The sequence below is a fragment of the Rana temporaria genome, chromosome 9 (genome assembly GCF_905171775.1).
Source record: "Rana temporaria chromosome 9, aRanTem1.1, whole genome shotgun sequence".
NCBI classification, from domain to species: Eukaryota; Metazoa; Chordata; class Amphibia; order Anura; family Ranidae; genus Rana; species Rana temporaria.
Window position 1 is genome coordinate 10,402,649 of NC_053497.1, and position 15,195 is coordinate 10,417,843.

At 46.1% G+C, this 15,195-nt stretch overlaps 1 protein-coding gene across 1 annotated transcript in view; it reads right to left on the minus strand.

Moving 5' to 3' along the window:
• Positions 1-5,955: 5,955 nt before the first annotated feature.
• MORN5 (MORN repeat containing 5) overlaps positions 5,956-15,195 on the minus strand; it is a 36,158-nt gene continuing 26,918 nt past the window's right edge. Inside the window, exon 5 of the mRNA XM_040322764.1 lies at positions 5,956-6,199. Within this exon, the coding sequence (XP_040178698.1) occupies positions 6,090-6,199 (110 nt within the window). The 3' untranslated portion in view covers positions 5,956-6,089. The remainder of the gene's footprint in view (positions 6,200-15,195) is intronic.

Genomic DNA, 15,195 nt, shown 5'->3' on the forward strand with positions numbered 1-15,195 from the left:
CTGTTTTTAGGCGCATGTTGGTTCGTGGGTCTGCCGCACACATACGCCAGCGCACATTTGCACTTAGGTCGGCGTAACGTGTTATACGTCGGCGTAAGTGCTTTGTGAATCTGGGCCTATAACTTTTGCGCAAACCAATCAATAAACGCTTATTGTGATTTTTTTTTACCAAAAATATGTAGAAGGATACATATCGGCCTAAACTGAGGAAAAAAATATGTTTTTTATATATATAGGGCCAGATTAACGTCCGATCGCGTATCTTTGTACAGGCGTAACGTATCTGATTTACGTTACGCCTCCGCAACTTAGACGGGCAAGTGCTGTATTCTCAAAGCACTTGCTCCGTAAGTTGCGGCGGCGTAGCGTAAATCGGCCGGCGTAAGCCCGCCTAATTCAAATTTGGAACAGGGGGGCGTGTTTTATGTAAATGTTGTGTGACCCGACGTGATTGACGTTTTTCCCGAACGGCGCATGCGCCGTTCGTGGAATTTCCCAGTGTGCATTGCTCCAAAGTACGCCGCAAGGACGTCATTGGTTTCGACGTGAACGTAAATGACGTCCAGCCCCATTCACGGACGACTTACGCAAACGACGTAACTTTTTAAAATTTCGACGCGGGAACGATGGCCATACTTAACATTGGAACGCCGCACTTATGCCACCATATAGCAGGGGTAACTTTACGCCGGGAAAAGCCTAACGTAATTGGCGTAAATTTACTGCGTCGGCCAGGCGTACGTTCGGGAATTCAAGTATCTTGCTGATTTACATATTTCGATGCGTAAATCAGCAAACACGCCCCTAGCGGTCAGCTTTAAAATGCAGTTACGATCCGACAGCGTAAGAGACTTACGCCTGTCGGATCTAATAGATATCTATGCGTAACTGATTCTAAGAATCAGGCGCATAGATACGACCGGCCGGACGCTGAGATACGACGGCGTATATGGAGATACGCCGTCGTATCTCCTCTAAGGCCCCGTACACACGAGGGGATCTCCGCTGGAAACGGTCCGCCGGACCGTTTCCAGCGGAGATTCCTCCACCGGATTTGGATCCGATGGCTTGTACTCACCATCAGATCAAAATCCGCGCGGAATTCATCCGCGGTGACGTGTCGCGCCGTCGCCGCGATGATGACGCGGCGACGTGCGCGACGCTGGAAGGTAAGTACTTCCACGCATGCGTCGAATCATTACGACGCATGCGAGGGAGGGGAGCGGACGGATTGATCCGGTGAGTCTGTACAGACCACTGGATCAATCCGCTGGACCCGATTCAAGCGGATAAATTTGTTAGCATGCTAAGAAATTTATATCCGCTTGAAATCGATCCGGCCGAGAAATCTCCGCGGATAAATATCCGCTAGGCCGTACAGACGACCGGATTTGTCCGCTGGAACTGATCCGCGGATCAATTCCAGCGGATAGATCCGGTGGTGTGTACGAAGCCTAAGAACCTGGCCCATTGAATTTTTTCCAAAATTGTCGCTCTATTTTTGTTTATAGCGCAAAAACTAAAAACCGCAGAGGTGATCAAATACCACCAAAAGAAAGCTCTATTTGTGGGGACAAAAAAAGGATGTAAATTTTGTTTGGGAGCCACGTCGCACGACCGCACAAATTGTCAGTTAAAGCAACGCAGTGCCGAATCTCAAAAAGGGGCAAGGTCCTTAACCTGCATAATGGTCCGGGGGGCTTAAGTGGTTAAATAAGAAGGCAATTTAGGCAAAAAAATTTGCCATAGAAAAATCCGCAATTTATCAGAAAGATCCATTTCCACTGAAAATTCGCCAATCATCTTTAGTTGCGATGAACTCCTATCTTTAACTCTGTATTTATGTCAGACGGCCTCTGTTTTTCACTTATTCCTCCCCCTCTGATTTGTTAGAGGAATAAATAATTGTAGCGACTGGCGGGTGTACTTTTCCTGCGCTGTGTAAGCCCTATAATATTTATGGTGGTCTATTCAGCGATAAGACATTGCTCCTTCTGCTCTTCGAGGATTTACCCCCAAATTATAGGATTAGCCTGTCAAAAATTCAGCTCACTTGGATTTAGGAGTTCAAATCACCAGACTCACACAGCGAAACATCGCGCCCGCAGACAACACTAATTAAAAAAAAAAAAATGAGGCCGCCGTTTTAAAAAGTTGTATTTTTTTTTTTTTTTAATGACTAAATTATTAAAATCAGCGCTGGCTAATTCCGAGAGCTCGGGGAGGTTGGATGGAAGGTCAGCAGAGGTTCTTCCTCTACGAGGAGATAGACTGCGGAGGAAGGGTTCCAATTACGTAAGGTCAAGGTCTACGCATTCTGAAAAAAGAAAATCCTGAGGGGCTATAATAAATCCCAACACACTTATTACATGGTGGGTAGGATAACCGAGAATAAACAAGCCATCAACAAGCAAAAGAAATGATTAGGGGCAGACGGTACCATTAAAGGTCGATATCGTCTTACAAGGACCATGAAAAATGATCGTGATTCTAAATTCAAGAACAGTAATGTAATACAGGGGTCTCCAAACTTAAAAAAAAGGGCAATTTTACTGTTCTTCAGACTTTGGGGGGGTAAAAAAAAAATGACATAGCCCCTATGGTCAGTAGCGGGAACAGTACTGCCCCATCATTGGTATCAGTGGGAGGAATAGTGACCCATCCTTGGTATCAGTGGGAGGAATAGTGTCCCATCCTTGGTATCAGTGGGAGGAATAGTGTCCCATCCTTGGTATCAGTGGGAGGAATAGTGTCCTATCATTGGTATCAGTGGGAGGAATAGGGCCCCATCATTGGTATCAGTGGGAGGAATAGTGTCCTATCATTGGTATCAATAGGAGGAATAGTGCCGACGTCGTTGGTGTCATTGGAAAGAATAGTGTTCCATCATTGGTATCAGTGGGAGGAATAGTGTCCCGTCGTTGGTGTCATTGGAAAGAATAGTGTTCCATCATTGGTATCAGTGGGAGGAATTGTGCCCCATCATTGGTATCAGTGGGAGGAATAGTGTCCCATCATTGGTATCAGTGGGAGGAATAGTGTCCCATCATTGGTATCAGTGGGAGGACTAGTGCCCCATCATTGGTATCAGTGGGAGGAATAGTGTCCCATCATTGGTATCAGTGGGAGGAATAGTGTCCTATCATTGGTATCAAGCCTCGTACACACGATAGGTTAACCAGAGGACAACGGTCTGAAGGACCGTTGTCATATGTTAACCGATGAAGCTGACTGATGGTCCGTCGCGCCTACACACCATCTGTTAAATAAACGATCGTGTCAGAACGCGGTGACGTAAAACACAACGACGTGCTGAAAAAAACGAAGTTCAATGCTTCCAAGCATGCGTCAACTTGATTCTGAGCATGCGTGGATTTTTAACCGATGGTCATGCCTACTAACGATCGGTTTGACCTATCGGTTAGGAATCTATTGGTTAATTTTAAAGCAAGTTGGCTTTTTTTTAACCTATGGGGCCCACACACGATCGGTTTTGACCGATAGAAACGGTCCTTCAGACCGCTGTCCTCTGGTTAACCTATTGTGTGTACGAGGCTTCAGTGGGAGGAATAGTGTCCCATCATTGGTATCAGTGGGAGGAAGTGTGCCCCATCATTGTTATTAGTGGGAGGAATTGTGCCCCATCATTGATATCGGTGGGAAGAATAGTGCCTCATCATTGGTATCAGTGGGAAGAATAGTGCCTCATCATTGGTATCAGTGGGAGGAATAGTGTCCCAGCTTTGGTATCAGTGGAAGGAATAGTTCCCCATCATTGGTATTAGTGGGAGGAATAGTGTCCCATCATTGGTATTAGTGGGAGGAATAGTGTCCCAGCTTTGGTATCAGTGGGAGGAATAGTGCCCCATCATTGGTATTAGTGGGAGGAATAGTGTCCCAGCTTTGGTATCAGTGGAAGGAATAGTTCCCCATCATTGGTATCAGTGGGAGGAATAGTGTCCCAGCTTTGGTATCAGTGGAAGGAATAATTCTCCATCATTGGTATTAGTGGGAGGAATTACTGAGAGGCTGAGCCAGCTGCTGGTCCAGGCATCTGGGTGGACGCCGGCATTAAAGTTGGGATCTTTCCAGAGACTGGACCGTCTGAGTGACATCAGCCGACAGCGCACAGGAGTGCACTGGAACAAAGTGCACTCCTGTGAGCCATAGAAGAAGTAGCTTTGGCCAGACTTCTCCTTTAATGACAATCTTTAGAAATACGTTGGACCAAATGGCCATAAAAGCATCATACATTGGTGCGTGGTAATAATGTAGTCCATGCCATGCACCAATATATGATGTTTTTATGTTTGGTTGGTGAAAGATTGTTGGCTTTCCATCTGGACTAGAATTTCTTTACATATACAGTATGTAGGCCAGATGGAAAGCCAACAATCTTTCTCCAAACAAACATACACTACTAGTAAGCACTTGTGTAGATTCACTTGATGGGTTACTATAGCTCTTTGGAATGGATATACCCTTATGGTGCTAATAAAGGGAACTCAATCAAAGACGATCACATATTCCAGAGGGTAGAAAGAAAACCCAAAGTACAAAAAATAGGACGCACGATAAGTCTTTTTTTTTTTGTTTGGGTTTTCGTAGTTTGGGTCTCCGCTCAGGCTAACAAGATCTGCAGAGTTGGATGCCGCTGACTAGTGAGAGTGCAGGCTGAGAAGAGGTCCATCCAGACCCAAAGTACACTGCAGAAATAGGAAGAGATAGGCCAGATGCCGCACACCTTGCCGGCCCAAAAGGTTAGCAGGTAAAAGCAGCCTCAGCTTAAGCCACGTCCCCAACACGTTTCGCCCCGCCTCTCCATGATTAAAGTGGAGGTTCACCCGGAAATGACAATTTTTAAGATTAGATTCATGCTCATTTTGTCAAGGGAAATCGGGTAGTTTTTTTTAAATCAAAGCCGTACTTACCGTTTTAGAGATACATCTTCTCCGCCGCTTCCGGGTATGGGCTGCGGGACTGGGCGTTCCTTCTTGATTGACAGTCTTCCAACAGGCTTCCGACGGTCGCATCTATCGCGTCACGATTTTTCGAAAGTAGCCGAACGTCGGTGCGCAGGCGCCGTATAGAGCCGCACCGACGTTCGGCTTCTTTCGACTACTCGTGACGCGATGTATGCGACCGTTGGAAGCCTGTCAATCAAATAGAAACGCCCAGTCCCAAAGACCATACCCGGAAGCGGCGGAGAAGATCGCTCTCTAAAATGGTAAGTACTGCTTCCTTTTTAAAAAAAACACCCGATTCCCCTAGACAAAATTAGCATGAATCTAATCTTAAAAAATTTTTTTAGGGTGAACTCCCGCTTTAACTACTAGCCGACCAGCCACCGTCATTATTAGAACTATAGTAGAAGGCATGGGGAAGCAGTTGACCCTGCAGCCAGTGAGACCCGGAAAAGCCAAAAATAATCACACATCACTCAATTATAGTGGAGCTAAAGAACTACATTTACCTGAACCTCTCTAGCAACTTAATCTAGGAGGGTGCTACATAAGTAACCGCTGACACCAGTGATATTTTTAGTTATCTGTAAGGGAGGCATTCCTGCTCCCACTGACCACCAATCCAAGAGGACACCTCTTCTGCTGACCTTCAACTTAGGGGACTCTTATTGACTGACCACCAAGGTTAGGGGGGTCCTGATCCTACTATTGACCACAAATCCAAAAGGAGACCACTTTCGCTGACCTTCAACTTAGGAGACCCTTTCTCGACTGACAACAGAGGTAAGGGGATCCTGCTCCCACTGACCATCAATCCAAGTGGATACGTCTTCTGCTGACCTTCAACTTAGGGGACCCTTCTCCACTTACCAGCACATCACCAGTGCACGGTAGCACTTACCAATGACCAAGCCACATTGTTTGTTCTACTGATCAGATGCACAATACCTAATACACAATATAGTTGTATTCAATACACTTGATAGACTTGAACGGTATGAAAATGGCATATTTATTGAAGCATCAATATTTGTGTACGCTAGAGATAACATACATTTGGTGGTATGTTTCACCTTTAATATTCAGAAGATCAGTTCGCACATTTATGAACGTTGCTTACAATAACTACTGAGATGACGTTGAGGTGGTTGTTGGATCATGTTTAGGTTTGTATCCTGTAATTTCATCCCATCCCTTTCTACAGGTCCGAATTATCCACTCATGTTCATCATCATCTGTAAAAACAAAAAGATTTATTCTAAAAACACCAGTGCAGGTATTTAGTGATTCAAATACCAAGAGTAGGGTATAAGAGGGATCAAAGCATTTACAAATGTACCTAGAAAGATCAATGAGAATTATGTAGATTGACCTTCCTCACCCTTTTTTAACATGGAGGAACCCTTTCTTGGCGCATGGAACTCCTGACAATAATTACTATGGCCCGGATTCACAAAGCACTTACGCCGACGTATCTCGATATACGCCGCGCAAGTGTAAGTATGCGCCGTCGTATCTGTCGCCGTTCCCACAGAACTAGATACGCCTGAAAATAGGCTTCATCCGACCGACGTAACTTTCCTACGCCGGCGTATCGTGGGCGCATATTTACGCTGGCCACCTCATTGCAAATATGCAAATGAGGGAGATACGTCGATTCACGAACATAGTTGCGCCCGGTGCATAATATACGCGGTTTGCGTAAGGCTTACGTCCGGCGTAACTCATGCAAAGGTATGGACCAGGGAACAGCCGACGTATTTTACGTCGTTTACGTAGTACATGAATAGGGCTGGGCGTAGGTTACTTTCACGTCGTAGGCAGTGATTCGACGTATCTTAGGCAGTTGTTTCGACGTGATTCTGAGCATGCGCACTGGGATGCGGCCACGGGACGGCGCATGCGCCGTACGTTATTCGTATCTTTATGATGCTCAGTCTATCATTTACATGGGGTCACGCCTCATTAGCATGGCTCACGCCCACTGCCACTTACGCTGGCTTACGCCGAGGAAACCCAGCATAGATTTGGGGGCGAGTGCTTTGTGAATACTGTGCTTAGCGCTCTGCGATACGCCGGCGTAGCCTAAAAAAGATACGCTACGCCGGCATAAATATTCGCCAATGTATGTGAATCCGGGCGTATATCTACAGCTCACAGAAGCTTCCACAGCCCTCCTTACAAGTCCCATATATGCAAATAATATAAACGTTACAATACCATGATGGATAATATAATTTTGTTCAGATAATGCATAAATAAAGCATATACCCGGTCAATGATGTCACAAGGGGGTGGGGTCACCTGGTGATGTAATCTGGTGGCCCTGCCCCTTAGGTATTAAAGAACAATCAGACGGCAGAGCTGTCAGGGAGCCTTCCTCGGGTATAGAGCTCTTCTCTTTTTTTTTTTTCGGTCGGTGGCCAGTGTTATCATGATTGACTTTGGATCTATTTGGGGGGGACAGTTTACTTTTTTTTTTTTTTTTAATACAGGACTTGTCAAAAACTGGTGTTGTATTTTTAATAACGCTGACTTTTTCGTTTATTTGGTGAATGAGTAGGGGTACTAATTACCTTGCTCATTCACATGGGGGAGGTGGGGGGCAGGATGTGGGGGCCACCTTGTTAAAGGGGGCTTCCAGATTCCAATAAGTCATCCCCACAACCACCAGACCAGGGTTGTGGGGAAGACGCCCTTGTCCCCATCAACATGCTCCAAAGCACCCCCCACCCCATGTTGAGGGCATGTGGCCTAGTATAAATGCAGGGGGGGGTGCTTGCCTGCTGGGCTGTATGCTCGGAAAAAAGGGTCTGGTATGGATTTTGGGGGGAACCCCACACCATTTTTTGGCATGGGGTTCCCCAAAGTACCCTTCCATGTTGGGGACATGTGGTCTGGCACGGTACAGGAAGAGGGGACGCTCGCTCCCCCCCCCTTTCCTGGCCTGCCAGGTTGCATGCTCGGATAAGGGTCTGGCATGGATTGTGGGGGGGACCCCACGCCATTTGTTTTATTTTGGCATGAGGTTTCTCTTAAAATCCATACCAGATTTGAAGGACCGGGAGACTTGAAGGAGCAGGATCTGGGGGCCACCTTGTTAAAGGGGGCTTCTAGATTCTGATAAGTGACCCCTCGGCAATCCCAAAAACCACCAGACCAGGGTTGTGGGAAAGAGGCCCTTGTCCCCATCAACATGGGGACAAGGTGCTTTGCCCAACAGCACCTCCCACCCCATGTTGAGGACATGTGGCCTGGTTCAGGTGGGGGGGATGCTCATGCTTGAAAAAGGGTCTGGTAAGGATTTGGGGGGGAATCCCACAACATTTTTATTATTTTGGCATGGGGTTTGTGCTCGCTCGCCCCCCCCCCCCCTCTTTCCTGTCCTGCAGGGTGGCATGCTCAGATAAGGATCTGGTATGGGTTGTGGAAGGACCCCACACCATTTTTTTTTTTTTTTTGGCGTGAGGTTTCTCTTACAATCCATACCAGACTTGAAGGGCCTGGTATGGATTGGGGGGGACGCTGTTTTTTTTCTGACATTTAATTTGCTGTGGGGAAGCCCGCTGACAGCTGATACGTCATCGGTTGTTAAGGACGTTGCGGCCGGATTCCCAGCTTGCTCCTTAACAACCAGCTATTCTTCAGAATTTAAATCGGACGATCATTTTTCTACCAGTCTGAATTCAAATTGTTCTAAAAATTTGGAATTAGTTCGAAAACGAAACTAAATGAATTTCAACGTTACTATTTCATTCAGAGATTCGGATACATCCAAAACGCTGAATAACCAGAAATTCATCCGCATTTATATTCTGACCAAATCGAATTGCACGTCTAGCTTTTTATACACAATGGTGGTTACCATACGGAGTCACCAAATATCTGTGTATCCTATGTGTCAAATTGAAGGATCTACTCCGAATTACCTTTCTAACATATGCAAGTTCTACAACTTGAGGAACAAAGTGGCTTCTGGGGTGGCTGGCTCAGGCTGCCTAATTCAGCACTACATTTACAGCTGTAAATTAGGTGGATTATTTATTGTATGAATGCTTATTTTTATGTCTGTCAAGATACCGTATCTGGAAACCTTATAGCGAACATCTGGGATTCATATCTGTGTTTGCGGTGGAATCACATTTCAGACTCCAAATCCCAATTTTTTTTTAGAAAAAATTGTGGCTTTTTTTTTTTGTATATTATCTGAATATAATTATTTTATACTTCTGAGCACAGAATACTTTATTTTATCTACATATATGGGAATCAATATTTGTAATGAGTGCAACGGAAGGAGTTTCTTTTTAAAATATTATTATTATTATTATTAAAATTATTATTATTATTATTTTTTATTCTCATTAAATGATACATTTAAAACATATTATCATTTGAAATACAGAGCCTATCAGACTCAGGAACAAATTACTGTACATAGTTACATAGTTACATAGTTAGTCAGGTTGAAAAAAGACACAAGTCCATCCAGTTCAACCACAAAAAATAAAATAAACATATAAATATACTTGAGTATAAGCTGGCCCGAATATAAGCCGAGGCACCTAATGCCTCACTGTGCCTCACTGTGTCCAAGTGCATGCCTCACTGTGCCCATGCCTCACTGTGCCCATGCCTCATTGTGCCTCACTGTGCCCATGCCTCACTGTGCCCATGCCTCACTGTGTCCATGCCTTACTGTGCCCATGCCTCAGTGTGCCCATGCCTCACTGTGTCCGTGACTAGACTTACATTTAACATGGGAGTATATAGAAGGGGTGCATACCTCCCAACATTTAATAAATCCAATGCGGGACATCTTGTTTGTTGAGCGGGGGGGGCGGGGAGGATCAAAGTTGTAAACGGGGGGGGGTCAGAGTTGTTGAGCGGGGGGGGGATCAGAGTTGTTGAGCGGGGGGCGGGAATCAGAGTTGTTGAGCTAGCGGGGGGCCGGGGATCAGAGTTGTTGAGCGGGGGGGGGGTTTCTCCTACCTGTGCAAATACCTCTGTTCCGAATCCCCGCCAGCGCCATCCACCTGCAGCACCCCCTCCCACCTGCACCACCATCATCCACCATGGTCCGTATTTCCCGCACTGTGATTGGGCGCATGGCGGTCATGTGCGGAGGCGGGACTTCTAGACGTTCGCAGACAGGCCAGCCCCACAACGCACATGACGCCAATACGCCCAATCACAGGCCAGGCACCGGACACCAAACATGGCGGGGGAAATCAAACATGGAGGCACGGAATGCCGCCCTCCGTAATTTCGCGCCCGGGGCCCTGTTTTCCGGGAATCTAGTCTAGTCCGCGGGACACACTTAGAATTCCGGGACGATCCCGCGGAATCCGGGACGGTTGGGGGGTATGGGGGTGCCCGGCTTTGTAAAATCGGTGCTTCCCGGTTGTAGGTCCCCCTGACAGCAAACTTTGCACACTTGTATGTATTCTATTCCAACCCAGAGCAGGAGGTCGCGGGCCACATCAGAGGGCTCCGCGGGCCACCTGTGGCCCCCGGGGGCACTGGTTGGGCACCCCTGTGCTAGACAATCAAAAATGGCAGCACAGTTGGAGGGGGGAGCCAAATATAAGGGGACTGAAGTTTCTCTTTAACCACTTCAATACAGGGCTGTTATACACACATCCATACCGGGCCTATTCTGGCACTTCTCTCCTACATGTACAAATCATCATTCTTTTGCTAGAAAATTACGCAGAACCCCCAAACATTATATATGATTTTTTAGCAGACAACCTAGGGAATAAAACGACGGTCATTGCAACTTTTTATCTTGCACGGTATTTGCGCAATAATTTTTCAAACGCCTTTTTTTGTAACAAAACAGTAAAGTTAGCCCAAATTTTTTGTAAAATATGAAAGATGATGTCACGCCGAGTAAATAGATACCTAACACGGTTTAAAATTGCGCACACTCATGGAATGGCGCCAAACTTCGTTACTTAAAAATCTCCATAGGCGACGCTTTAAAATTTTTACAGGTTACCAGTTTAGAGTTACAGAGGAGGTCTAGTGCTAGAATTGTTGCACACGCTCTAAGGCACGCGGCGATACCTCACATGTGTGGTTTAAACAACATTTACATACATGGGCGGGAATTGCGTGTGCGTTCGCTTCTGAGCATGAGCTACCGGGGACAGGGGCGTTTTAATTTTTTTTATTTTTTATTTTACTTATTTATTTATTTTTTACATTTTTTTTTTCCGATCGCTTTTATTCCTATTACAAAGAATGTAAACATCCCCTGTAAAAGGAATAGTGTGTGACAGGTCCTCTTTATGAAGAGAGGCGGGGTCAATAAGACCTCACATCTCTCCTCCAGGCTGGAAAGAATGAGATTGTGAAAAAAAATTCACAGATCTCATTCTTACTAGCTGCAATTGCGGTTTGTTTACTTACGGGTACCCGGGCGTGACGTCATCACATCGTGCCCGGGCCTCCGACGGTCATAGAGATGGTAACCAGTCATCTCTATGCCTCCCATCCGGCGCACAGCGATCATCTCTCCGGGCCCCCGATGGCATGGGAGAGCCCGGAGAAGCACCGGATGGCAGCGGGAGGGGGGGATGTCCCCTCCTACCGCCTATAAGAACGCTCAAGCGGCGGAACCACCGCTATGATCGTTCTTATGGTGCGCAGGATAGCTGCTGGAACAAAATGATATCTGAATGATGCCTCTAGGTGCACCCATCATTCAGATATCACCGCACAAAGTACAGGACGTCATATGACGTCCACCCGGGATAAGAGATCCCCTTTTTGGACGTCATATGACGGTGTGCGGTATTGAAGTGGTATTGAAGTGGTTAAGGGCCAGACCAATCCCCCAATGGTTTATTTAAACAGTCCACAGTCATTTGCAAGCAAGTTGGTTAGCTGTCTACAATGAATGTTTCCCTTTTAAGCACTGGACCAAGGTCTCCCTCCACCCGGACACAGCTTCAGGCATGGTCCCTCCTCTCTGAAATTGAGAAGCGGGAAAAAAAAGAAGAAATAAGGAACAATATATATAATAAAAAGGGGCCCTTTAATAAAAAGAAAAAAAAGGAAATAAAAAATATAATTATTTTTTTTTTTTAAAGGGGGGGGGGTGCCATATGGGGCCCTGGGGACCTCTGGGCCCTTTATTAACAATAATAATAATAATAATAATAAAAACAAAAATAATATATATATATATAATATAATATAATATAATATTACTGTGAAAATGACAATTGCAGTTTAGGAGTTAACCACTAGGGGGCGCTGTAGGGTTTAAGTGTGACCTCATATGTGTTTCTAACTGTAGGGGGGCGGGGCTGGACGTGTGACATCATTGATCGTCTTTCCCTATATCAGTGAACAGACGATCAACGGGGAAGGTGTGTTTACACTCAGCTCTCCCCGTTCTTTAGATGCACGGCTGGGCTTAAAGAGACACGTACAGGTACGTAATTGTGCCCAGCCGTGCCATTCTGCCGATGTAGGCGCGAAGGGGTCCTTAAAGGGGTTGTAAAGGTAAATGTTTTTTGATGGTACCAGCCCCCTCCGAGGCCCCGTTTTAATTACCTGACTATGGCCGCCGCTGTATCACGGGCGTGCGCTCGCAAAAGCTTTCCACCATGTGAGCTCGCTCGCATGAAGGTGGAAAGCTTTTGCTGGGAGGACAGCCGCCGAGGGACCCCAGAAGACAGGGTTCGGGAACACTCTGTGCAAAACGAGCTGCACAGTGGAGGTAAGTATAATATGTTTGTTATTTAAAAAAAAAAAACTTTGCCTTTAGTGCTCCTTTAAGTGGTTAAAGCAGTGCTGGAAAATAATGGCGGCCACACAAAATATTGGCACTTTGAGCCCAATTTGGACATTTTCACATAGGGGTAAGGTGACCAGATTTAAAAAAAAAGAAAATCCGGGGACATATTTTTTATTCTAGTAATGACGGCAATCAGCGACTCTCTGCCCATCGCCGCTGCCGCCCGCCTCACAGCCTGTCAAGTCTTACTCTCTGGGCCCCGGCTACTACTGGGTGGGGTGTGGAGGAAGATCACTCCACCAGGGAAGGCAAGGAGATAAGCAGGCAGGCAGCAGGCTGGGACTTGAGCCAAGGCAGAAGAACATGTGAGCGGAGCTGAATGGGCACCCGAAACTGAAGAAATATTCCCTCCACTCCGACCAGCACATGATCATCAGAAAGGGGCACAGATAATGGAAAAAAATACCCCCCCCCCCCCCCAAGCTAGTAGGAGTGGCAGAGCGGGGGTGCGTAATTCAGAATTATAATTTTTTTAATTCTGCATTGACTGGCCCGGATTCACGTAGAATGGCGTATCTTTGTGCGGGCGTAACGTATCCTATTTACGTTACTCCTCCGCAACTTTTACAGGCAAGTGCCGTATTCTCAAACGAAAGTTGCGGCGGCGTAGCGTAAATAGGCCTAATTCAAATGTGGTAGATGTGGGCGTGTGTTATGTAAATTTAATGTGACCCCATGTAAATGACGCTTTTTACGAACGGCGCATGCGCCGTCCGTGAAAGTATCCCAGTGCGCATGCTCCAAATTAACCCGCAAGAAGCCAATGCTTTCGCCCAGCCAAATGACGCCCAGCCCTATTCACGAACGACTTACGCAAACAACGTAAAACGTGAAAAATTTGATGCTGTTCCGACGTCCATACTTAACATTGGTACGCCTCATATAGCGGGGGTAACTTTACGCCGGAAAAAGCCTTACGGAAACGGCGTATCTGTACTGCGACGGCCGGGCGTATGTTCGTGAATTGGTGTATCTAGCTGATTATCATATTTCTAGCCGTAAATCAGCGTACACGCCCCTAGCGGCCAGCGTAAATATGCAGTTAAGATCCGACGACGTAAGAGACTTACGCTGGTCGTATCTTAGTGAAATTTTGGCGTATCCAATTCTTTGAATCAGGCACCTAGATACAACGCCTCAGACTCAGAGATACGACGGCGTATCTGGAAATACGCCGGCGTAACTCGTACGGGAATCCGGGCCACAGTGTCATTTCTTCAGCGTTGTCACATGAAAAAAAGATAGAAGAAAATATTTACAGGGGTGTACTTACTTTTGTGAGCTACTGTAAGTACCTACAGTAAATAAATAAATTATTATATTAAATCAGAAACTCTGTCAAATGCAACGCCCCCGATGGCTTGAACGATCGATTACAATGGCAGCGCCATAGCGAGGAGCATGCCCATCCTGTAGCCCATACCGACACCAGAACTTAAACAGTTACTGTTTGTATATATGGAGCTTCCCGGCATGGAGAGCGATTGCCGGGGGGTAATTGCTGCAGTTTCCGAGGCCATTCGAATCCTTGCAGCTGCAACCTCTTCAGCGCTAACCCGTGAAACAAGACAAACTGGGACTATTATACTGAATGAGCCTCCAAGCCACTCCCTGATTGTTAGTAATTGGTGGCAATGGACTTAACAGCCACTTGACGGTCCCTTTTCACATTACCTGGCGGCTCAGCCAACAATTTGAATGACAAAATGTATGTTTCTTACTGCAGCTGTCTCTGTTCTGATCTCCTTGCCTTCGACACCCCCCCCCCCCCATAAAAAAAAAAACATCACAAACTAAGCCTGAAAAGCAAACAGCATCAATGTTTAAGGAGCAATTATTTCCCCGAGTATTGATTAGCGCTGGCAGCAAATGTAAGTCTTATAATGACCGTTCAATTCTCAATATGATAATGGGGGGGGGGGGGCGACACGGGCGGCTTTATTCCTAAACAGCGACGGTTTAAGGTTTATTATAAATGGGAATTCTAACCTCAATTTCCAGCTCTAGTGGATAATTCCAGCGACCAGCCGGTGTACCTGTTCTATCCAATTCCATTTAAAAGATAATCGGCGCTTTGTTTAACATTCATCTGTGCGGGGGGGGGGGGCGCTGAGAAATGTCCGACGTCGCGTTCTGACAATTATGGCCGAGGGATCATTGTGCAAAAATAAAAATGGAAATCGTTTTTATTGAAGAGCGTGTAAAAAAAGAAAGGAAGGTCTGCTAAAAATTGTCCGGGGCCCCCCCTCTCTCTTTACAACCCCCCTACTGTTAGGGCCTATTCACACTATGAGGTCGGGTCATAAAACATTTTCTGTATGAAGGTCAGGGCTGGATCTAGACTTTTTGGGGGTGCAGTAAAGAAAGACTAGTATGTATTAGGCTGACGTTAGATTAGGGTGAATAAACAGAGCCTGT